The sequence below is a fragment of the Neolamprologus brichardi genome, chromosome 11, assembly GCF_056152115.1.
Source record: "Neolamprologus brichardi isolate AB-2024 chromosome 11, ASM5615211v1, whole genome shotgun sequence".
NCBI lineage: Eukaryota > Metazoa > Chordata > Actinopteri > Cichliformes > Cichlidae > Neolamprologus > Neolamprologus brichardi.
Window position 1 is genome coordinate 25538987 of NC_142114.1, and position 24018 is coordinate 25563004.

A 24018-nucleotide genomic window follows, 5' to 3' on the forward strand; every position below is an offset into this window, starting at 1 on the left:
GTTTGTTTTTTTAATCTAAGATTAATGTCTAAAATTTATTCATTCATTTGATTGTCATCATTATTATTATATTACTCTTGTCCGTTGTTCTCATGTGGTTTGATACTTTTTCCTGCAACATATAGATTTGAATCTTCGTATGAACTTTTATAATCCAGTGAAAGTGTTTTTGCCAACAAGATCCAAGTAGCCACATTATAGTAACAAAACACAATTTAAATTTTTTTGGTGTTGCTTACAGATTTTTTTCTGCTTTAACTACTCAAACATAATATGAGACTTATATGAGAGTTCAGTCTTACTTTTTTGGAGGGGGAGGGGTTATATGTACTAAATTAGCACTTTTACTTTTCAAAGCTATTGTCTATACTGGTGCAATATAAATTAACTATTGCCATGTAATTTGATAGACAAGGTTGACTATTTGTGAGCAGCAGTCAGGATGGCGCCATCTTGTGGAGACACTTTTTTTTTGCCTACCAGCTTTGGTCAGATTTAACCTCTTGCACAAACAAGTGAGATTATTTTTTGTCAGGTAATACAATACTTAGTTTGTGCCTGTGTCTGTACAGAGCCAGGAGGTGGAGCAAGTTTACATGACTACACCGTGATGTAAATAAAACCTCAATAACATGTATCTATCTGTCTGTTCAAGAATAAGAGAATAAAGCTGCCTTCACATAGGTTTATGTCACGGTTCTGGGTCAGTTTCGACCCAGTATTTTGAGTTTTGGATTGTTAGTTTATTTTTGGATAATTGTTGTGGTTTTGGGCACTATGAGGTTTATTATTATTATTATTATTATTAGAATTCTGTTTCTGTTTATTCATGTTAAGGATTTGTTCTCGGTTGTATCTCACGTTTAGTTTAGTTCAGGTTCCATGTGTCATTCTCCGTCTGTCTCTCAGTGTCAGGTCTGCGTCTTCCTGTAGTGTTCTCATTTCCTGTTTTATTGTGAAGGTTTGAGTCTCCTGTGAGTGTGTTCAGTTTTCCCTCTGTCTCGTCTTGTTGATTATTCCCAGCTGTGTCCACCACCTGTGTGTAATTCCTGTGTTTCTCTGTGTGTATTTAAGTCGTGTCCTCTGTCATTGTAGTTGCTGGTCCGTCTGCGTTCCCACCATGTTTCATCTGTGTGTTCCCTGCCGTCACCATCATGTACCATCGTCTTCCTTCCTTTATGTTCGTGTTCTTGTTCATGCTCTGTAGTTTAGTTGTCCCAGTATAGTTTAGTTTTCCGTTTTGCCGTTTGCCTCTCTATATTTCGTGTTCATTAAATCACCTTCACACCTTCACGACTGCCTGCGTTTGGATCTTCTTTTTCCTTTTCCACACGGCTCTTCCCACTCGCCGTGACAGTTTACTTCTTATAAATAAAGTACATTAACATATAATCTAAAAGTTAAGAAAGTGTTTCCAAAAAGTGGTGAAATGGTTATTTGATTTGATTTGATTTGATTTTATTGATTTACTTTATTTGTTTTTGGTTGAACGGTAAAATTGCACTACATTCTACTTTTCTCTCTTTCTGTTAGTCTAATTAAATTCACTAATTTAAAAAAAGTAGTTTGTTAAAACCCTTCACAAGTTTAATCAAGCACAAGAGATATAAAATGTGGCAGGTGCCCAGTAAAAAGGGTGTACTGTTTAAATCCAAGCTGAGCTGATAACGGCAGTTTATGATAATGGTACTACGAATTTCAAACCCCAGCTGATAAATATCTGGTAGATTAGTGAGCAAAATCCTTTATATTCAACAGAAAAACCTGTACACGAAGCACAGGGAGTGGAACAGGAGCTATTTTTTTGCTCCAAGCACATTAGCACGGCCCTATAGATGAGAATAAATTACAATAGTGTGGCATATTTAGCATAAATGTTCATATTTTGCTTATATTTGTTGAAAACTGAATATACCAGAACCGAGTCAGTTTATTACTAAGGTTGGGGTCAGATTTACTTTAGGATTTAACCCACTTGAGATTGATTTGAGTATATGAAACCCATTTTACTTTTTCTAAAGTCTTTGTGAAATGTTTTCTTCTTGTTTTTATTAATCTTGCCACTTTTTCTATTTTTACATCACTTTTTCTTCTTACGTTTTAGAAGACATGGTACCATAAACCTTAGATCTAGCCTGCATTACCAAGGCATTTTTACAAAAACATCAGAAGCTCCCAATATCCTATCTTATTTGGTAGCTGAGGCTTATCTCTACAAGTAAAAGGACAAAGTCCTGGGTGGGTTATTGATAAACAAAGCTCATGTGCCCTGGTTGGATGTGAATATAAGTAACAATCCTTAACAGCAGCTCCTCATCTGATTATAAGGTATGTAGTTTTCATTTAAAGATGTAAAATATTCTCTAAGGGGGTTAAGAGGGTCACTCTTTGTTTTTACTTCACATAAATGTGTTTAGTTTTTGTTTAAATTTAGTTTAGAGTTTAAAAAATGTGCAAGTTGGGGTGAATTCAAGCACATTTCCTGAATGTATTTCTATTTTCCCAGTGTGAACAGTAGCAACAATGAAACACGTTTCAGAACTGGTTTTGCTCCTTCTCCTGGGAATGTCCTCAGCATGCACGCATCGTAAGTATGATCTGGATGTATATGGGCTCTTTTTTTGTAAGGAAAACTAGTTATATGTAAAAGACAGCGTAATAATAAGAGGCAATGTGTTTATCATCAGGTAGCGATAGAGAGTGAAGTAGTATAACAGAAACTTAACAGAGTATAATATGCCTAGTTATTTGCAGTTACTGCAGTTTTTGTTTAGAGCTGGATGTTTCATGTAACTAAGAAAAAAAGTTTATACAAATTATTAAATGAGACATTTAAGCAACATCAGTGTCTTACATAACACATAAGACAATAAACCTTCCAAAAAACCCATGAAGGAGTCAGTTTTTCAGTTTCTACAGTAAGAACATTCTTTCAAACCATTCTTTTGGCTCACCAAATTCAGCATATGTAATCATTTTGAATGATGGGTAGACTTACCAGCAGTTGTGTTTGCTGATAATTGTGCAGCTCTAACAAATATACTTATCCAAATATGTTCATATACTACAGTCACTGTATTACTGTAAACAGAGTTATCAAGCTAACTACATCAGGAAGTAACTAAATGAGATACATTTGGATGGGTGCTCATTTTCAGCTGCATGTCCTTTCATGATATCTTTCATTTGCATTCTGCTATTTCCAGAAAATGTGGCCCTGCATGGAAAAGCAACCCAGTCAACCTGTATGAGTGCGGTACTGTCGGCTGCCTACGCTGCAATTGATGGAAACCGTGATTCTGACCTTCACCACGGATCATGCTCGCACACCGATCAACAGACCGACCCCTGGTGGAGAGTGGACTTGCTCGAGTCCTACATTGTCACTTCCCTCACCATCACCAACAGAGGAGACTGCTGTCATGAAAAGCTCAACGGGCTGGAGATCTACATAGGCAACTCTTTGAATAATGATGGCTTAAATAACCCAAAGTTAGTAAATATAGAGCAATAAGAAATGTGATTCTTTGTCTTTTGTTCTGGTTATCCTGTTTTGGCATTTTACTCATTTTTACCTTTGCAGTGTTTTTTTATTGCTGTTTTTCTGAACGGTAATGGAGAGGTTGCTGTAGGACTGCAGCCCATATTCTTTTTGTTGGCACTCCATATAATAGATTCCTATATTAAATCATTCCATTGTATATTAAAATAGAGAAAATTAGGTTACAGTTTTTGTAAATTTTGTCGACACAACACAAGAAGAATAAAGTGAAAGAAGTCCTAATGACTCTGTGTGTTGTGCTATAGTTATGGAGTGCTTACAGTAAAAAAATAAATAAATACCAGTATGAAAACTACTACAGCAAGCACCTGTCTTAAAGGCCCATGTTTTTTCAACCTATTCACTCACTCCAATCTCCTCTCTGTGCCATGTCTGTGGCTCTGGCGCTACCAGCAAATTCCACTAATTAAAAATGATCACGCTGACTATCATATGTTCTGATATTTGCTGCCATGGTAAATTGTATTTTCTCACACATTTCTTGTTAGGGTTGGAAAAATTTCTGAAGTTGGTGCAGGCAAATCCTACACTGTGAATTTCGCTGGTCGTGTGGAGGGGCGTTATGTAACCTTGACTCTTCCTGGTTCAGAAAGGGTCCTCGCACTCTGTGAAGTGGAAGTCTACGGATATCACGCTCCAACTGGTGAGAATTTGAACTACTACATGAGTAAATGTGCACGGTATGCAGCTATATCGCCAAACTCTGGTATCCAGAGTTTCAAGCTGATATTAAAGCAGTTTAACAATAGATATATGAAGTGCAATAAAGTTTAAACAATTTCAAATAGAAACGTGTAAAAAAAAAAAAAACACCCAGTACTTTATTTCCTAAAAAAAGCTGCAAAGCCAGGACATCATTACTGTCATCACTGTAACCATGACGACAAAGAGTTTGCTTCATTTAAAATAAATTAAAAGAAATATTTTTTCTTTTATTTAAGTAACTACTGATATTTATTTAGACTGCTTGCTTCCTATTGATTTCTCTGAACTAACTTCAGTAACGCCTTTATCCACACTATCAACATATCTAATAGTCCACATTCCTACAAAGAACTGTGTATTGCTAGACGTCACTGCAGCATTTGATAACTGAATAAAACATTTTACAAAAGTAACTTCACATTTCCTAGAATACAATATGTGTACAATATGTGAATACAATGTGTTGAAATTTTAAACAGGAAGAAAAGGTGTAGGCTATTGATTACTAGGTAGTGGGAAGGGGGTGGGATTAAATAAATTTAGGCTTTCCTACTTTTTTTTGAACATGAAAGCTTTTTGTAGTTGTGGTTGGTTTGTTTTCCTTTTGTTATGCGTTGTTTGTTTGTCTCTTTTTATTTCTCTGTTGTTACCTTTTTTTTTTTAACATGTTCAAAACAAAGATTCAATTCAATTCAATTCAATAGTTATTTGACAAATCCTAAACTGGTCACGTAAACAAGTAAACAGTTTTTCACTCACAGAAAAGTTCAATAAGGGATTATTATCAGAAGTCAGAGCATATATATTTTCACTGCTGTGCAGTTATATTTATGTTTGGAACCAGATGATACAAATCAGTTTCTTTAACTACAGGTATGTTTTCAAGACTGGATGAAAGGTCGTCCATTACAACCATTTGCAGCACTGAGCCTTGTTCTGTCAGTGGTTTCTTCCAGTTAAAAGGGTGTTTTTTTTCCTTCCCACTGTCACCAAGGCTTGCTCACAGGGGATTGTATGATTGCTGTGATTCTCTCTCTGATAGTGTAGGGCAGCGGTCCCCAACCTCCGGGCCACGGACCAGTACCGGTCCGTGAGTCGTTTATACCGGGCTGTGAGAGTTGAGACTCAGGTGTGAAATTTATGGTTTTCAGGGTTTTTATCGTTAACTTGGTTTCCCTGGATCTTTTCCGGTGTTGTAGTTGTGTGTCTTATTTTGAAGGAAATATTTACACGTCACCATAGCCAGTGGTGCCCTGGGCGAACACCCCCTCTGCTACTGTTTACAATCATAGCCAAGTGGCTAACAAACGTAAAAAGAAGTTTTCACTATCCCTACTAATTTATGTTATCTTGTTGTATCTCTGTTGTGATCAGTGCTATCCTCTATGCTGTTGCATGCTGGTGCAGCAGGTTGAGGGTCACAGATGCTAACAGACTAAATAAACTGATTCACAAGGCCAGCAATGTTATGGGATGGAGCTGGACTCTGTTAGGGTGGTGTCTGAGAAGCAGATGTTGTCCAAGATAAGGACAATCATGCCTATGCCATCTCCAAAATGCGCTGGCTGATGTCGGGGCAGCATGAGTATGAGCAACTTTTTTTTGGAGATGCCCGTGATGCCACCCCCACCACGATGCCGCTCTGGGCAACCGCCCCTATCGAAAACCGCTACTGAATAGCGACCAGAGAGCATTAAGGGGCAGAGAGGAGGACGTTACTCTCAATGTTGTTGGCGCATTGCAGGAGGACGCTGCTAATAAAGTTACACAACTACACAGTCAATTGGCGTTTATTATTATATAATTTTATTTTGTTGTATTTATCCGCGACATTTTAAGGCCGGTCCGTGAAAATGTTGCTTGACATTTAACCGGTCCATGGCGCAAAAAAGGTTGGGGAGCACTGCGGTAGGGGGTTTACTCTACAATATAAAGCACACTGAGATATTGTAATTACTATTATTATGAATTGTGGCTATGTGATTAAAGCTGATTTGAATTAAAGTAATTCTGGGAAAAGTGTTAGGCAGGTTAGGGGGGAAGAACTGAACTGAAGAAGCTTCTCGGATGAGAGGTGAAACGTCTTCAAGCAACTTAAAGAAGTCCAGACGCTTTTCTTTCCAAGCTCCTTAGACAGGGGGGAAGCTGTGTATTACTCACTCTTCGGAAATGGAGTATGCACTCCAGACCCTAATTGGACAAGTGGCATGGCTCTAGCTATGACGTGAACGCTGCGATTCTAATGAAAACATAGATGAGCTTGAAAGGAAGGCTCTAGATGTACTGGTAAATATATGCCCAAACCCTCACCCATGGCCATGAGCTTTGGTAGTGATCAGAACAATCACACCGCAGATACGAAGAGTGGAAATGAGCTTCCTCTGTGGGGTACCTGGGGTCAGCTTTAGTCACACGGTGTAAAGCTCATTTGAGAGGGGCTAAACGTAAAGTCGCTACTCCTCCACATCAGAAGGAGTCAGTTAAGGTGGTTTGCATCTGACTTGGATGCCTCCTTGGTGGCTGGTAGGTGTAACCAGTGCAGGCAGATGGAATGACCTCCCTGAGCCGGGTTCTGTGCAGAGTCTCTTTGTATGAAGAGAGTTCGTTTTTCCCACTGTTGACAAGTGCTTTCTCATGCTATCACCTGATTGTTGGGGTTTTCTCTTTAATATTTTAGAGTTTTTACCTTATAATAAAAAGCATTTTAAAGTAAATGTTTCTCTATAAATAAAACTGAATTGAAAAATGTAATTGAATGTAATGCATTTCTTGATGCCGAAACATGATTATTGACAAGACATCAATGTTTAATTTTTTTTCATGAATTTGTTCTTTTGCAGGAGAAAATCTTGCACTTCAAGGAAAAGCCTCACAGTCCTCACTCTATACAATTGGTATTGCCTATAATGCCATAGATGGAAATCATAACAGCATATGGGATGGGGCATCATGCACTTGTACAAAACCTGACTTCAGTCCCTGGTGGCGACTCGATCTGCGCAAAACCCATAAAGTTTTTTCTGTTAAGGTATTGAATGTAATAGATTCTCTCCCAGAACGACTAAATGGAGCCGAGATCCGCATCGGAGATTCTCTTGAAAACAATGGCAACTATAATCCCAGGTACAATGCACACTAAAAACTGCAACTTTAATAGAAATTAAATTAATTACAAACTGGAACTATAGGGGCATTTGCATCTTCCAAAACTGATGAGAGCAAATTTATTGTACAGCAGTGGGTTGATAAAATGCAAATTATAAATGTGAACCATATTCACCTTTAAGAATATTAGTCCTCTTAAAGGAAAATACCAAAATCCAAACAGAAAATGAATATGAACAAAAATTTCTGTGATTCCACTCATCTCACTTAATTTGCCCAATTTCACCTTTGGGGTTGTCACATTTTGCAGCTTTACACTGCCAAGTGAAGAATCCAATGTGAAACGCCCTGGTAAACGTCTTGGGTTAAGCCAATAATCTCTGCTTCTTCTGCCAGGTGTGCTGTGATCTCAAGCATCCCAGGAGGTTCCATTCAAGAGTTCCACTGTAACGCGAGTGACGGGATGGGGATGGATGGCCGCTATGTTAACATAGTCATCCCTGGAAGAAATGAATACCTGACTCTGTGTGAAGTGGAAGTGTATGGCTCTGTCCTCGATTGTAAAGCTTGTGAAGAATAACTGTGCAAGGTTTCTCTTACAGTTTTAGATACACAATAACACAATAAAATGTTTTCCCAAATTCATAGGAACCTGCAAAAACAAATAAATAAAGAAAACAAAAAACAAAATCACAACAAAACTGTAATTTATTAGAGTAAATTATGCTGGAGGAAAACCAATATTATTTAGACATAATTTGTGAACATCAATACTTGTACAAATACATTTTAAAAAAATATTTATGCATATTTTATTTTCAAAAATGTTTTGGCTGTATATTAATTCTGAACTGATAATTTTAATGTGTCATCTTTGCTTTAATTAGTTATTTGTAAATAATTAATCTGAGACTCATCAGAGCAGACAGCGTATTTCCAGTCTTCTATTATCCAACTTTCATGAGTTAGTGCAAACTGCTGTAGTCCATCTGTTGTAAGGTTTGATATGTTCTGCATTCAGAGATGCTGTTCTGAATACCTTCATTGTAATGAGAGTTTTTTTGAGTTACTGCTGCCTTTTTATCAGCCTAAAGCAGTCTGGCCATTTTCGTGTAATCCCTGGCATCAGTAAACCATTTTAATGCCTTGGATCCAACTTCTGCTCACTGGATATTTTCTTCCAGTACATTAGCAATTTCTGAAATAAGACCTGACCAACTGGCACCGATAACCACACTGCATTAAAATCAGCTGCATTAATAGATCTGTGAAAGAGTTTCTTAATGACAGTTACACATTTAATTGTCATTAGAAAGCTAAAAGTACGTGAAGTTCAAAATGCACCATTGGAATATAAGCCTAATTGTTCCTGAAAGCCTACAAAAATTTGGGTTTTTTTTAATGACAAATTGATCTATGATAAACGATTCCATTAATCGGATTTTTTTTTACTCATAGAGCTTTTGAAATTATCATTCCACTTATCTTTCAGATACAAGGACATTTCAAAATGGCCCCAAACTTTGAAGCAAAATTATATTTTGTAAACGTCTGATTACATCTTGAGTAATAAGTAGGAGGATATTGCCAAATAACCAGAAAAAAACATCAGTGCTGTGGAGAACTGCTTTACTAATTCTTGAAAATGTAATTCACAAGTGAGGAAGTGAAACAAATGTGCATGGGCACAAACAGTAGGAAGCAACTGGATAGTTTTGAGGAGAATATGAATGTGGTTTCTGATGATTGGTTAGTTGTTGTTCAGCAGAGGCGGAGCTGCATATACATATAAAACACACACAGAAACAACATCAGTAGTAGCGCTTCTCTTTGCCTGAATCATCAATTTCCAGGAAGAAGCATCTGCTCAGTCTGGATACTCAAGTAACACATTTCATTTCTTTTCTTGAAACTGATTATCTTTATTATGTTTCTGTATTTTCAGTTTAAATATAGAATTTGTTTTCTTATTTTGCTTAAAGCTCTTTTTTTGTATCTTTAAACTTAGTAGTAGTTTCAATGTATAATTTATGATTTTTTTTCAATTCAGGCTCACAACAAAACAACTCTAATGTAAAAATATATACATAAACTAATTCATAACTTAAGATTTGAAGAGTAGTAATCCTGTTCAAGGAAAGATCCTATTGAAGCTTGAAAGCCACTTTTTTAATTTATAGAGAATTCCAATGTTTTCGTGGTGAGATCAGTGCTTGCTGCTTTAAGTGAATGGATTATGTACAGGCATATAGTTTGTAGTGGTTTTGGTCACATTAACATTTTTCCCAGTGTCTTTAAAGTGTCTACCACACTGAATTTCACTTCTGACCAACAAAACACCAGTGCACATTTGTGTTTTTTTCTTCCACAAAGTTTCTTTTCCTACAATAACTTTGATCCTAACTATTTCACCTTAAAGGTGGGGCTTAAATACTTTGACACAGGAACCAGTAATAAATTAAATTTGCAATAAAATATTGTGTACTAATAAAAATCCCATCTTTCTTAAATTCAACAGAATGATGAAACTGAATGCTTTCCTTCTGCTACTCCTCCTAGGAATAAGCTCGGTTTCCACTTATCGTAAGTGTGTGAGATATCGTAAAAATAAATACACCCCCTGATTTAGTAAAAAAATAATAATAGGCAGAGTCATTTTTGAGCTTGTGTAATGTGTATACAGTAAAAATAAATTTTACTGAAAGGAGGTGGTTGCAAGTCAGTTGTGTTATAAAGATCATACTTTTTCATTTGCCATAAAATAAACAGATCACAACATGGAAATACACATTCCCAAAAATGTCTGCCACAGAAATAATGCAAATACAACAAACAAAACTCTTTTGTGTTCTGCTACAAATTCAGTTGCTTATAAGGCATTTTTGCAAACTGTGCCTGTGTTGTTAGTGGATTAGTGGGCACATCAGATACCTGCTCTGAGCCTTCAGCCTTGAGGCGACTTTTGTTGTGATTTGGCGCTATATAAATAAAATTGAATTGAATTGAATTCTAGTTTGTAATGGTGATGTACAAGTTGAGAAATGATGTCAGGAGTCTCGGTGGACTATGATATTCGCAGACGACACTGTGATGTGTATTGAGAGTAGGGAACAGATAGAAGACAATCTGGAAAGGTGGAAGGGCGACCATGGCTCAGGGAGTTGGGAAGCTCAACCGGAAGGTTGCCAGTTCGATCCCCCTGCTCTCTGTCCTGGTCGTTGTGTCCTTGGGCAAGACACTTTACCCTACCGCCTACTGGTGTTGGCCAGAGGGGCTGATGGTGCGATATGGCAGCCTCACTTCTGTCAGTCTGCCCCAGGGCAGCTGTGGCTACAACTCTAGCTTGCCTCCACCAGTGTGTGAATGAATAGTGGAATTGTAAAGCGCTTTGGGTGCCTAAATGCAATCCATTATTCCATTATTAAGTATGCACTGAAGAGAAGAAAAATGAAAGTCAGCAGAAACAAGACAAAATACATGTGTGTGAATGAGAGGGAGATGTGTAACAGTGGAGTTAGTAAAGGTAGATGACTTTAATTACTTGGCATCAGCCATCCAAAGCAATAGACGGTTCAAAAGAGAGGTGAAAGGAGAGCGCAGGCAGGGTAGACATGGATGAATATCAGATGGGATTTCTATCTGAAGGATAAAATCAAAAATCAAATCAAAATGTATTTATATAGCAAATTTTTAAAACAACATTGTCGATCAAAGTGCTTCACAAATTAAATTAAGAGCAAGTAAAATAATTTACCAACAGTGACAGTAACAGTGACAACAGCAACACAAGACAAACATTGAAGCCTGTTAAATGATAATCGACTAACTTAAGTCAAGGCCAAAGTAAATAGATAAGTCTTTTAGCGAGATTTAAAAGACTGAATAATATCAGAAGTACAAATGGCAATAGGGAGATTATTCCATAGTCTAGATGCAGCGATAAAACGATCGCCTCTGGTTTTCAGCCTAGACTTGGGTTGCATTAAGAGCATCTGATTAGAGGATCTTAGTGCTTTTTTGGGTTATACAACTGGAGATGTTCTGTTAAATAGCTAGGTGCCATATTATTTAAAATTTTACAAGTGAGTAAAAGAATTTTAAAATCAATACGGATAGCAGCTAGAGTGAAAGGAAAGGTGAAGCAGGTGAACGTATGCAGAAGAGGGTTAATAAATATGTTAGAGAAAGTCTGAATTGAGCTGCCAGGCCAGAGGAACTAAGGAGAACTACAAAGAGGATTCATGGAGCCAGTGATGGAGGACATGCAGAGAACTGCATGAGAGGAGGATGTTAGGAATAAGATGAGATCGAGGCAGATAATCCACTTCAACGTCTACTCTGGTGTTACCTCGTTATCATTTGGCCGACTGTAACTCGTCCAAAACACGGCTCTTAACTGGAACGTATAAGCGAGATCACATATCTCCCATACTTGCATCATTACATTGGCTACCATTTAGTTTTTGAACTATTTTTACGATTTAAACACTTGTTTTTAAGACGCTGCATGGAGTAGCTCTTACATATCTCTCTGATCTTCTAACCTGGTATACTCCCACAAGATCTTTGAGGTCTGCAGACCAAATGCTACTAGTTGTCCCAAGATCCAGATTAAAACACAGAGGAGACCGGACATTTCCGGTGACTGCTCCTAAATTGTGGAACACTTTGCCTTTCATATCAGGACCTCCCCAACACTGGATACTTTAAAAACCCATCTAAAAACCAATTTTTAGTCTCTGGCTTTAAATCAGTATGAGTCTGTTACTACTGTTTTTATTGTCTTATATTTCTGTGATTCTATTCCCTTCTAACTTTATCCTATTTTATGTCTTCTGCTTTGACTATTGTACAGTACTTTGGTCAATAGATGTTGTTTTAAAAGTGCTATATAAATAAACTTGGACTTGAACAAAAGGAAGTTGCTACTTAACTAGTGTAGGGCAACCCTGCAGCTGTAACACTAGATGCCTCTAGATCTTTTTAATATAAATTTGTTTTTTTGGAGCTGTGGGTTGCAGGGAAAATTGACATATTGTTTTTCTGCTTTCCTGGACTGAACTTTTCAAAGTCTTATTGCAGAATAAATTACAGTCTCCTAGAAGACGTGATTTTATGAAGCATAGTCAAAGCAACAACTTGCATTCACAACCTCTTTTATTTAGTGGCTCATGGAAAGCTATTTTTTAATGTGCAATACTCGCCCTTTCCAAAACTCTCTTTGTTTGGATATTACTGTATTTTATTATGTACTGATATTTTATTATGCATTGTATATTTTATATTCATTGTACATCTCTGATTTGCAGAAAATGTGGCCCTGCGTGGTAAAGCAACTCAATCAACCCGTTTAACTGATAACCCCGTGTCAGCTGCCCACAACGCGATTGATGGAAATCGTAATTCTGAATTTTCGGATGGGTCTTGCACACACACTAACGACCAGACGAACCCCTGGTGGAGAGTGGACCTGCTTCAGTCCTACATAATCACGTCTGTCACCATCTTCAACAGAGGAGACTGCTGTCAGCACAGACTCAGTGGGCTGGAGATCCACATAGGCAACTCTTTGAACAATGAAGGCTTAGAAAACCCAAAGTGTGTAAATAGAAAGGAGAAACAAATCATCAGCTACACTATGATTCTTTTTTCTTTAATTTTTGCATTTTTATGTTTGTAAGCATAAAAAAGTATTGTGGTGTTTACTTCTGCCTTTCTAAAGTAATCACTGGTAGCAGGATTGGTTGCTGCAGGGCTGACTTTGTTAGCTGTCCATACTCGGACCATTGGCATGCTATATAATACTACAGCAAACAATTTAATTATAGCACCTGCAATGATTTAACTACTGTAAAAATGCATCCCAAATAAATTTATAGAGTACTACAATATCTTGCTGCATTATTATCACGCTGACCATAAAATGTTCTGAAATCTGCTGCTGTGGTAAACTCTGTGTTTCTTTCTCATACTTTCTGTAAGGGTTGGTACAATTTCTGAAGGTCGCACAGGTGAATCCAAATTGACTTTCACCAATCGGGTGGAGGGACGTTACATAACATTGACTCTGCCTGGTTCAAGTAGGATCCTCACACTCTGCGAAGTCGAAGTCTATGGATACCCTGCTCCAACCGGTGAGAATTTGTGCCACTACATATAATGCTATGGAAAAGTATTTGCCCCCTTCCTGATTTCTTAGGGTTTTTTTGTGTATTGGTCTCAGATCAGCAAACAAATTTTAATACTGGACAAAGATTACCAAGAACAGCAATCAAGCATTTTGGGATAACTGGATATGACGAACTTTTGCCTACTCTTCTTTGCTGAATTTTTCAGTCATGTTGGAGGGTTTTCGAGCATGTTGAAGGTCATTTTGCAAAGCATCTCAAACTGATTTAAGTTTAGACTAGGCCACTCAAAAACCTTCCATTGTTTTCTATTAAAAAGTGGACTTGTGGTGGTGGTGGTGTGTTTCAAATCATTGTTCTGTAGCATAACCCGATTGTGCTTGAGCTTCATGGCATTAACTGATGTCCAGGCATTCTTCTTCAGGATTTTCTGGAAGAAAGCAGAATTTTTGGCTCCATCAATTACAGCAAGTCTTGGGGATCATCAAGATATTTTTTTGGCAAACGTTAGATGAACTTTTGTGTTTTGTTTAGTCAGGTGTGGTTTTCACCTCTGAAGTCTCCCATGGATGCCATTTTTGCCCAGCCTCTTTCTTATTGTTGAACACTGACCTTAGCTGAAGTAAGTGAGGCCTGCAGTTCTGTAGCTGTTTTGTTTAGATCTTTTGTGACCTCCTGGATGAATCTGCCATGAGCTCCTAGAGTAATTTGATGGTTCACTGTTCCAGGTTTTCTCTGTTTGTGGATGATGAACCAGGGTTTGAAGGAGTCTCGTTGCCTTACAAATTATTTTGTAACCCAATTAGGGTTACAACCCTTATTGTAACTCTAGTTTGGTTTGGTTAGTGTTATCACTTATTCACACTGTGAATAAATGTGGACTGCATGCAGCTTTACCTACAAGCTGTGGTATAAACCACAAAGTTTCAGGCTGATAAGCGGTGCTGCTGCAATAAAGGTTTAATCAAAATATATTAATGCAAACTCCAAAATTAGAGAAAATTTTTTTTAATTGTTGCACGTGTACTGCAGCGCTTCGAGCTTATAATTGTGACTTAACAAACATGACAAACATCATACTTTTTTAAATTTGTTCTTTTGCAGACGAGAATCTTGCACTCCAAGGAAAAGCCACACAGTCGTCAAGATATTCATTTGGCATTGCATATAATGCCATAGATGGAAATCGTAACAGCAAATGGGAAGAGGCCTCCTGCACTCTCACAAAAAAATCAATGAGTCCGTGGTGGCGGCTTGATCTGCTCAAAACACATAAAGTGTTTTCTGTTAGTATCGTAAATCAAGATTCTCACCCAGAACGACTCAATGGAGCCGAAATCCGCATTGGAGAATCTCTTGAAAACGATGGCAACAACAATCCCAGGTACTTCACATTTCATCATGGCATGTCTTAACAGCTTATACTCTTCTTCTTTCGACTGCTGCCTTTATTGGTCACAGCAGTCAGTGTTGGGAAGATTACTTTTAAAATGTATTCCACTACAGAATACATGCCCCAAAATGTAATTTGTGACGTATTCTGTAACTTATCCTGCAAGTTACTCAGTGTGAGTATTGTATTCTGAATATTTTGGATTACTTAATATATTGTCATGCTTTTTACAACTACATGAATATCCTATTGCTCTGTGATTTATTGCTAATACTGAAGGCTGTTTGCCACCAAGCTTACATTGTTAGCTGGCGTTAGACTGAGGTTAGACTGATTATTTGCAGCTAGCAGGTTGTTAATGCTATCCATCAAGTCTAACAGCCTGCAGTCTATGAACTAACTAACCTGTTGAGAGCAGCTTGGTTCCTGGCAAACAGAGTTTGCATCGCCCATCCCTTTCTTCTTTAAAGCTGAAGTAGTGTCAGAATTTCCACATAATAAATGCATTTCTGCTCGTTCATAATTAGTGATAATTGGTGATGCAGACAGGACAAACTGAATGAAATGGTGACACCTCCCCATCCTTACTTTTTACTTTTTATCAGGTTATAATTGGAAGCATACTAATATGCTGAGGCAAATGGGTAATCAGGTCGAAAGTCATCACTAGTCATGATTATAATTGTCATGGTGAGCTTATTATTGTATAGATGTTAGCATTTATGTTGTGTTCAATGAGATTAAAGTGAGAAATTGGGGAAAAAAACTCACACAATACAGATTTACTAGAAAAACTGATATTTTGTCAGGTTGTATAGTCATGAATTTACAAGAAAAAATAATAAAAACATCATCTAGTTTTCATTTTAACAGCATATAGGCATGGTGATGGCCAACGTTTCAATTAATGAAATTATAATAGTGTATGCAGACACTTTGAGTGTACATTCATTGTGTGTGTGTTTATCTGACATGCCTGAGATTTGACTCAGTGACTTGATGTGAACTTTTAGGGCCCATTAGGAATGTTATATTTGAAACTGAGGCTGAGAGTTGAGTTGTTAAATTCCATGGACAAAACACGTGTTCTGATCAGAATTAACTAGATCATGTTCTGTTTCTTCTGCCAGGTGTGCCGTGATCACAGGTATTGCAGGAGGTGCTGTTGCTGATTTCAAGTGCAATGGGACAGAGGGCCGTTACATTAATATCGTCATTCCTAAGAGAAATGAGTTCCTAAGTCTGTGTGAGGTCGAAGTGTATGGCTCGAGACTAGATTAATGCTAAAGCAGCTAAATTTCTCTCTTAAACAAACAAAACAAATCACAGCTTTAATATAATCATGAAAAACAATTGCATCTAATTAAAAAAGAGCCATAATTTGAACTGCTTTGTTATCCACGATACAGTATAAGTGTTCAGTGATTGTAACATTTTACCAAAGAGTCCTGCAAGCACATCAGCTTTAATAGTACTACTTAGCACATATACACAGATAACACTGTATATATTAAAAAATGTTCCCATTACTCTTTAGTTAAAACAGCACTTTGTGACAACAATGAAAAACAAACATCAGCCTGCTAATGATGCATTTATTGTCACATGTCGCAATAATAATGTCACAATGTATGTATTTGTTAAGAATGTCTTTACTGACCTTGTGAACTGTGGAAACTTCACTGAACTGTGTCATGTTTTTTTTCTGTCAGAGAAAAGGAGAACTGATGAAAGAACGTCTCAGTTCTGACTGAACTGTACTGTAGAATTTACAGTCATCTGAAAAAAAAGTATAAGAAAAATGACTTTCCAATTTTTCTTGACAACTAAACATTTGATCCCGTTTAAAACAGTGTCTTTTAATAAATTTGGTATGAATAAACAATATCACAAGTGAATTTATTTTGTTAATATAATTTTTTTTCTATTCTGCAAAAAATATAAATACATTTAATATTCGTCTCTGTAAAAACTAAGTACATATTTAGTCTTAGGAACTAGTACGCCTCTGTTTAAGAGAATAACTTTGTTAACTACATCACTGCCGTAGAATAGCTGTCATTTGAATTGTTTCTGTAGTTGTTTTGATTGTTGGTGAAATTACTGAATGCACAATAGATGTAACTCTGTCACTGTCAAATTGATATGATGTGATTATATGATGTTCATAATGTGTATCACCTGGCTGAGATCAGACACACACACACATATATATAAATATAATCCATCCATCAGTCCATCCGCTTCCGCTTCTCCTTTTCAGGGTCACGGGGGGCGCTGGAGCCTATCCCAGCTGTCATAGGGCGAGAGGCAGGGTACACCCTGGACAACACGTTCTCACTCCCAAAGCGTAACATTTTAGGCTAGGTGACAAATCGTCAACATATTACGTTTTCGGCTACCCACCACGTTCCTAAATGACGACCTCGGAAAAATGAGGAAATATGAGAACCGTCTGGACTCAATCTACACATGCGCGCTCTTTTTCTTCAAATCTCTTAGAAACACGCTATTTAACGTCATTAAAGTCCTGGTTAAGGTCACGAATAAGGTTATGGTTAGGACTAGGGATAAGGTTAGGTTTAGGGCTGGAATACAGGGCTGGAACGTCTATTACCGCGGAGCGTCGTTGCACTGGATTTCAGCCATAACCCGCCGCGTACCATAAGAACGCCGAAGGTCTCCTTTTGCGTTCATCAGGAACGCCGCGGGACGTGACAAAACGTCGGCATGTTACGCCTCGGGAGTGAGAACGGGCTGCCCTGGACAGGTCACCATTCTGTTGCAGGGCCAACACACAGGGACAGACAACCATTCGTGCTCACATTCACTCGCACATTCACACCTAGTGGCAATTTGGATTTTCCAATTAACCTATCCCCACAAGCTGCATGTCTTTGCACGGTGGGAGGAAGCCGGAGTAGCCGGAGGGAACCCACGCAAACACGGGGAGAACATGCAAACTCCACACAGAAAGACCCCGACCTGATGTTGGAATTGAACTCAGGACCTTCTTGCTGTGCGGCAACAGTGCTAACCACCGTGCCACCGTGCTGCCTTATAAATATAATAGTATCACTAAATCACAAGCTGAATATTTATCTGTTTTCAGACACCAAAATACAGAAGTCACTGAGTATTTGTAATATGTAATTTGTTAATATTGTATATTAACACCCAGGCAAGTAAAAAAGTACCACTGAGCAGTTTTACTTGATTTGTTCATATTTGGTAACACTACACACGTTAAGGCAGCATCGATGGCGGATGGGTTTAGGATTTCAGAAAAAGTTCCTTTCTAGAGCTTGTATCTTGTTCTTTTGGTCACTATGCAAAGTTGATAGCCCCAGGTGAGGTTAGAATTAAACTAGCCACAAAACACTTTCACCTTCTTGCTCAGCTTTCTCTTCATCACGAGAGACACCACAGCTCCGATCTGTCTGTACATCAAGTAACTTGCTTTGAAACCCAGGAAAGGTGAACTCCACACTGTCAAAAAAGAAATATGTGTGTCATTTTAGGGAGCATACAACAAATACTTTTTGTTAGGATGTATAATCTGTCTGTTCAGGAGATAAGAGTTGATTCAAGTAATTACTCAGTTTTTTCATTTCATTCAGTTATTTTAATCTGGTTTATAGATTTTTCTTCAGCATGCTAAAAACGGACCTCTTCAAGCCCATTTGAATAAAAAAAATAATGTGACGTATGAGAAAAGATTATATTAATCAATATTGTTCACTTACAATATTTTTTAATCAATTTAAGGTTAAACAAACAAACTGAAAAGAAAATGTGCTTATCTTCCAAAAACAATTCAAAGTAATCCTACACTTTTGAGCAATAGTGCATGATTAAATCTTGAGTAATAACTCCAAACAGGATATTGCAAAATAACCAGGAAAACATCTGTGTTCTGGCACGCTGGCTGGAAATATAATTCACAAGTATGGAAGTGAAACTGATGTGCAAAAAACAAAAAACAAAAAGATAAAAGAAATATCATCAGTAGCAGCTTTTCTGATTCACTGACAGTCCCAGGGGAAACAGTATCTGCTTTGTTCGGATCTTCAGGTAAGACTTTTTATTTCTTGAAAAAAAATCTTGATACAAACTTTTCTTGACATAAACCTCCGTGTGCAGCTTTCTCTTTTCTCACAGTCTGAATATAGAATGTAGACTATTACATTACCAATTTACAGCCGTGAACTTTTCTTTTTCTATTTTGAATTTCTGGTTAAACTTTTTTTGTTGTCAATTGCTTTTAGAGGCCAATCTACTTAAAAAAGAATCGAAGCTTACATCGACAGTTTATTCACGGCCGCATATTTTTTGGCAGCTTTCGACCATCCAATGGTGATTGGAGCATGCAAAGATATTTAGTAGTAGCTGCGCTCATAGAAAAATGCTATTTAGGTTGTTTTATTCAAAGATTTTCACGTGTGTTTTTGCACAAAAGCTTCTCTTAACTGGTGTTGAAAACATAAAATACCTAACAGTTTATTTTCTGTTTCTTTTGAAACCAGAATGATGAAACGGAGTGTTTTCATTTTGCTGCTCCTCCTGAGGACGACTTTGGCTTCTACTTATCGTAAGTGTAATGTTAGAGTCAGTGTGAGATGTGTGTCAGGTATGATTTTGTGTAATGACATCCATCCATCCATCCATCCATCTGTGGCATGCAGTTTGTGGGGTTAAGTTAATTGGTGATACTAAATTGCCCATAATTGTTGTCTGTCTCTGTTTCTTAGCCATGTGACAGGCTGGCAACCTGTCAATGGTGTACCCCGCCTCTCACCCTATGGTAGCTGGGATAGTCTGCACCCCCCCATACACCCACAAAGCCAAGTCCTCTTCATAAAAAGTGTAAATCCAGCAAGCAAACAAACCAAGAACTTCATGGTGCACAACATGTAGTCTTAGAACTAAAATGCCCCCCAGAGCCCAGAAATGCTTTTTGTATAAACTGTATGTTATTCTTTCTAAGCCCACCTACTGCCCCTTCCCCAACAATCCTATTATCTTTTTGGTATTTAAAATGCCAAAAAGTGTGGACATTCATTTCTAGTCATCTCAGATACACAGCTTCACCCGCCTGACATTCGGCTGTTCAGCCAACCAACCAGAAGAACGATGCCTTAAAATGAGGGTGGCTGTAAATGAAGAGGAGCTCAGACAGGTTGTTTCAGAGAGTAGATAAATGGAGGGGCTGCGACGAGGCCTGGCCAACATGTTCTCATCATGTATCAGATACTGTTAACTGTCACCAGTCTCCAATGTCAACATACAACACCATCAGGGAGACTGTGGAGCACATTCTGATTGAAGCCTTGTCTTACTCACTTTATTTACACTTGCTTGTTTCAATGATGCTTTTTACTTTGCTGAAACTTGACTACTAAAAAACTATTTTCTGCCAGATTGAGTGCAAGAGCCAATTAGCCTGAGATAACAATTACAAAAAACTGTGATAGCAGTGGAACGTTTTGCTTTTGTTGTTGTTTTCATTTGATCTTTTTTATACATTGTAACGGTCTAATTCACAGAAAATCTGGCTACGCGTGGTAAAGCAACTCAGTCAACCTGTTACCCGCATGCTAGGGCATCTGCCCTCAATGCGATCGATGGAAACCGTAATTCTGACTTTATGGCGGGGTCGTGCACACACACTAATGAACAGACCAATCCCTGGTGGAAAGTGGACCTGCTTCAGTCCTACGTCATCACTTCCATCACCGTCACTAACAGAGGAGACTGCTGTCATGAAAGGCTCAATGGGTTGGAGATCCACATTGGCAACTCTTTGGTCAATGACGGTTTAGATAACCCAATGTAAATATAAACAAATACGTAATTATCAGCAATATTGTGATTCTTTTGGGTTTTTTTTACTTTTTCCTCTGCATTTTTCTCATCTTATCTCTGCAATATTTGGTTATTTGGGGTATATCTTTTAAAGATATATATATATATAAGATATTTTTGTATATGAATATGTATATATATGGAAAATGTCTGTTACAGATAGTTAAAGGCACAAATAATACTATAAAAATACATCTCAACTTGATTTATGGGGTACAAAAATCCAATATACTTTTGTGTAGACCTGGATTTGTTGCATTACCATGCTGGAAATTAAATGTTCGGACCTCTGCTGCTGTAAACTATTTAACTCTCACATTTTCTGTTAGGGTTGGTAGAATTTCTCGAATTCGTTTGGGCAAATCCTTCGATCTGACTTTTACCAATCGTGTGGAGGGACAGTATGTAACTTTGACTGTGCTCGGTTTACGAAGGATCCTCACACTCTGCGAAGTGGAAGTCTATGGATACCCTGCTCCAACTGGTGAGAATATGAGCTATTATATCATTTAATGTGGACAGTAATCAATATATCAGCAAGCTGTGGTATAAACTCAAAATCTTAGGTTGATAAGAGTTAATATCACTTTTTTTTTCACTTGAAACTGAAAAAAAAATCAACTTTTCGCTTTATCATAATTTGCTACATGCAACAAACATCACAGTTACTCTTTTAAATTTGTTCTTTTTGCAGAGGAGAATCTTGCACTCCAAGGAAAAGCCACACAATCCTCACTGTATGCATTTGGCAATGCATTTAATGCCATAGATGGAAATCGTAACAGCAAATGGGAAGATGCCTCCTGCACTCTCACACAGAAATCAATGAGCCCCTGGTGGCGACTTGATCTGCTCAAAACACGTAAAGTGTTTTCTATTAATATAGTAAATCAAGATTCTCTCCCAGAACGACTCAATGGAGCCGAGATCCGCATTGGCAATTCCCTTCACAACAACGGGAACAACAACTCCAGGTAGCCCGTTTTAGCTATGCCCGTGCTGCATTTCAACACATCTTACAGCTACTGCTGTCTTATTGCTGACAAAAGTAATTCATGCACTTATTTTCTTAACCCCTAGATGCATAAGTGGGTCAAAAATGACCCGCATTAATTTCCTAATAATTGCATGGGAACGTTTGATTCTTATAAACTATGACTGTCAGGAATATACATTTTTTGGACCACAAACAGTGCCATCTCCTTATGAAGATTACTTTTCACAGCAAGCACTAACAGACAGCATTAATTCAGCATTCAGACAGCGAGTCACCTCCCTGTGATGTGTCACTGACAAGCAGCTTGTGCCATGTGTACATGGCATCCATTGGGGTAGAGATGTGATGTGATTTGTTAGTCTTCAAAGGACATCCGTGGAGTTCAGTGAGCCAGAACACCACGGACAAATAATTTGTCCTGACTGGGATTAACAAATTAAATTTCTGTTTCCTCTGATAGGTGTGCTGTGATCACAAGCATCGCTGGAGATGTTGTTGCTAAGTTCACATGCAATGGAACGGAAGGCCGCTATGTTAATATTGTCATTCCCGACAGAGAAGAGTTCCTGAGTCTGTGTGAGGTCGAAGTGTACGGCTCTAGGCTGGATTAAGAAAACAGAAAAACAAACACGAAGCTTGCACACTGCAGAAGTTTAATTAGGTATTTATTGCATCTTGCGTAGATCAAAACAGTAGATTAATAAATAGAACATTGATTAGTCACTTATGGATACATTATAAAATTATTTGGAAACTTAGAAGAACAAATGTATGGTAGATTAGAACTGTTACAGTAAAATAATTACTTTGATTCTATGTAAAACGTGTTTGTTGTTTGTGTCTACTGACTGTTGATTCAAGTAAAACAATGTGATATTCTAGTACGTGACATTAGTGTGTAATTACAGTACATTTGATTTTTCGACATCTCACTGCTGTTGCTTTTTGTTGGATGTTTTGTTTGTTTCATCATAAGCATTTCATATGCTGTAACAATCTCTGCTCCAAGAAAAGTCTGAATTTAATCACTGCAAAAATTACAAACTACAAATGCAAACTCTCTTATCCTAAATGATAAGAAAACTGAAATTGTGGTATTTGGCAGCAACGTTCCTCGTGGCCAACTTTGTGATGCCTTTGGTTCCCTTACCAGCTCCCTTTCTGACACTGTTAGCAATCTGGGCATGTTGCTTGACAGCTCGTTCAAACTCGATAAACAAGTGTCTGCTGTAGTTAGATCTAGTTTCTACCAACTCCGTCTCATCTCTAAGGCTAGGCAGTATGTTCCGCATAAGGACCTGGAAAAGCTCATCCACACCTTTGTGACCTCAAGGCTGGATTACTGCAACTCACTTTATTTTGGTCTTCATTCTGCCCTCCTTCATAGACTGCAGACAGTCCAAAATGCTGCAGCACGCATTCTGACCAGAACTGGAAAGTTTGCCTGTATCACTCCTGTTCTAGCTGACCTGCATTGGCTACCCATAAAATACCGCATCCAATTTAAAATACTGCTGCTTACGTTTAAAATTACCAACAACACAGCACCGAGCTACCTTAGTACCTTCTACTCAGTTACTCTTGGTGAAGCCTAGATCTCGGCTGAAGTCTAGAGGTGACCGGGCGTTTGCCCTGGCTGCACCAGAGTTGGGGAATAACCTTCCGATTGTGATCCGGGCGTCTGATTCCATCCAATCTTTTAAATCACGGTTAAAAACCTATTTGTTTAATCTTGCCTTTCCTGCTTGTTAATGCTCGCACCTGACTTTTAGACTTACTCTATTTTTTCTTATACATATTTTTTTTATGGCTTGTGCTTTTATTATGTTTCTATTTTGATATGCATTTTATATTACCCCTGTGTATTAGTGGCATTGACCTGTGAGTATATTTGATACTTTGCTAAGGCCTTATAATACTCGTGTTACTTCTCTGTCTCTTATGTAAAGCACTTTGGTATACCGCTGGTTTTTAAATGTGCTCTATAAATAAAGATTGTTGTTGTATTTAAAAATCTTGTTGTACTGTCTAATTTTATCAGCTTTAGTGTTGAGCATGAACCCTTTTTTTATGCTGAAATTTCAATGCGGATCATCAAGAATGACATTACCATACTGGGCTCAGGTTAACAACCACCACATCCGGTGCTGTTGGCCAACAGAGTTGCAGTGGAAACTTGGTAGTGTTGACCAAAGACAAAAGACAAAAGTAAGAAGAACGATGGAAGATGTTTTTGCAGAAAGTGAGTGAGAAGGAAAGGTAG

At 37.8% G+C, this 24018-nt stretch overlaps 3 protein-coding genes across 3 annotated transcripts; all 3 read left to right on the plus strand.

The window, feature by feature from the left end:
- Nucleotides 1-2262: 2262 nt before the first annotated feature.
- On the plus strand, nt 2263-8732 carry LOC102781256 (uncharacterized). The gene is made up of 6 exons (XM_006810326.3): nt 2263-2328; nt 2507-2587; nt 3207-3492; nt 4051-4205; nt 7108-7390; nt 7769-8732. The coding sequence occupies exons 2-6, from the start codon at nt 2524-2526 to the stop codon at nt 7950-7952; spliced, it is 972 nt and encodes a 323-aa protein (XP_006810389.1). The 5' UTR covers nt 2263-2328; nt 2507-2523; the 3' UTR covers nt 7953-8732.
- Nucleotides 8733-8867: 135 nt separating this feature from the next.
- On the plus strand, nt 8868-16783 carry LOC102786060 (fucolectin-1-like). Its single transcript, XM_087848433.1, has 6 exons — nt 8868-9256; nt 9891-9955; nt 12682-12970; nt 13355-13506; nt 14605-14884; nt 16024-16783. The coding sequence occupies exons 2-6, from the start codon at nt 9892-9894 to the stop codon at nt 16172-16174; spliced, it is 936 nt and encodes a 311-aa protein (XP_087704559.1). The 5' UTR covers nt 8868-9256; nt 9891; the 3' UTR covers nt 16175-16783.
- A 2106-nt stretch (nt 16784-18889) lies between these two features.
- LOC148100574 (uncharacterized) lies at nt 18890-23697 on the plus strand. Its single transcript, XM_087848434.1, has 6 exons — nt 18890-18967; nt 19420-19484; nt 20440-20725; nt 21088-21242; nt 21453-21732; nt 22216-23697. Exons 2-6 carry the CDS (start codon nt 19421-19423, stop codon nt 22364-22366), a joined length of 936 nt encoding a protein of 311 aa, XP_087704560.1. The 5' UTR covers nt 18890-18967; nt 19420; the 3' UTR covers nt 22367-23697.
- Nucleotides 23698-24018: the final 321 nt, after the last annotated feature.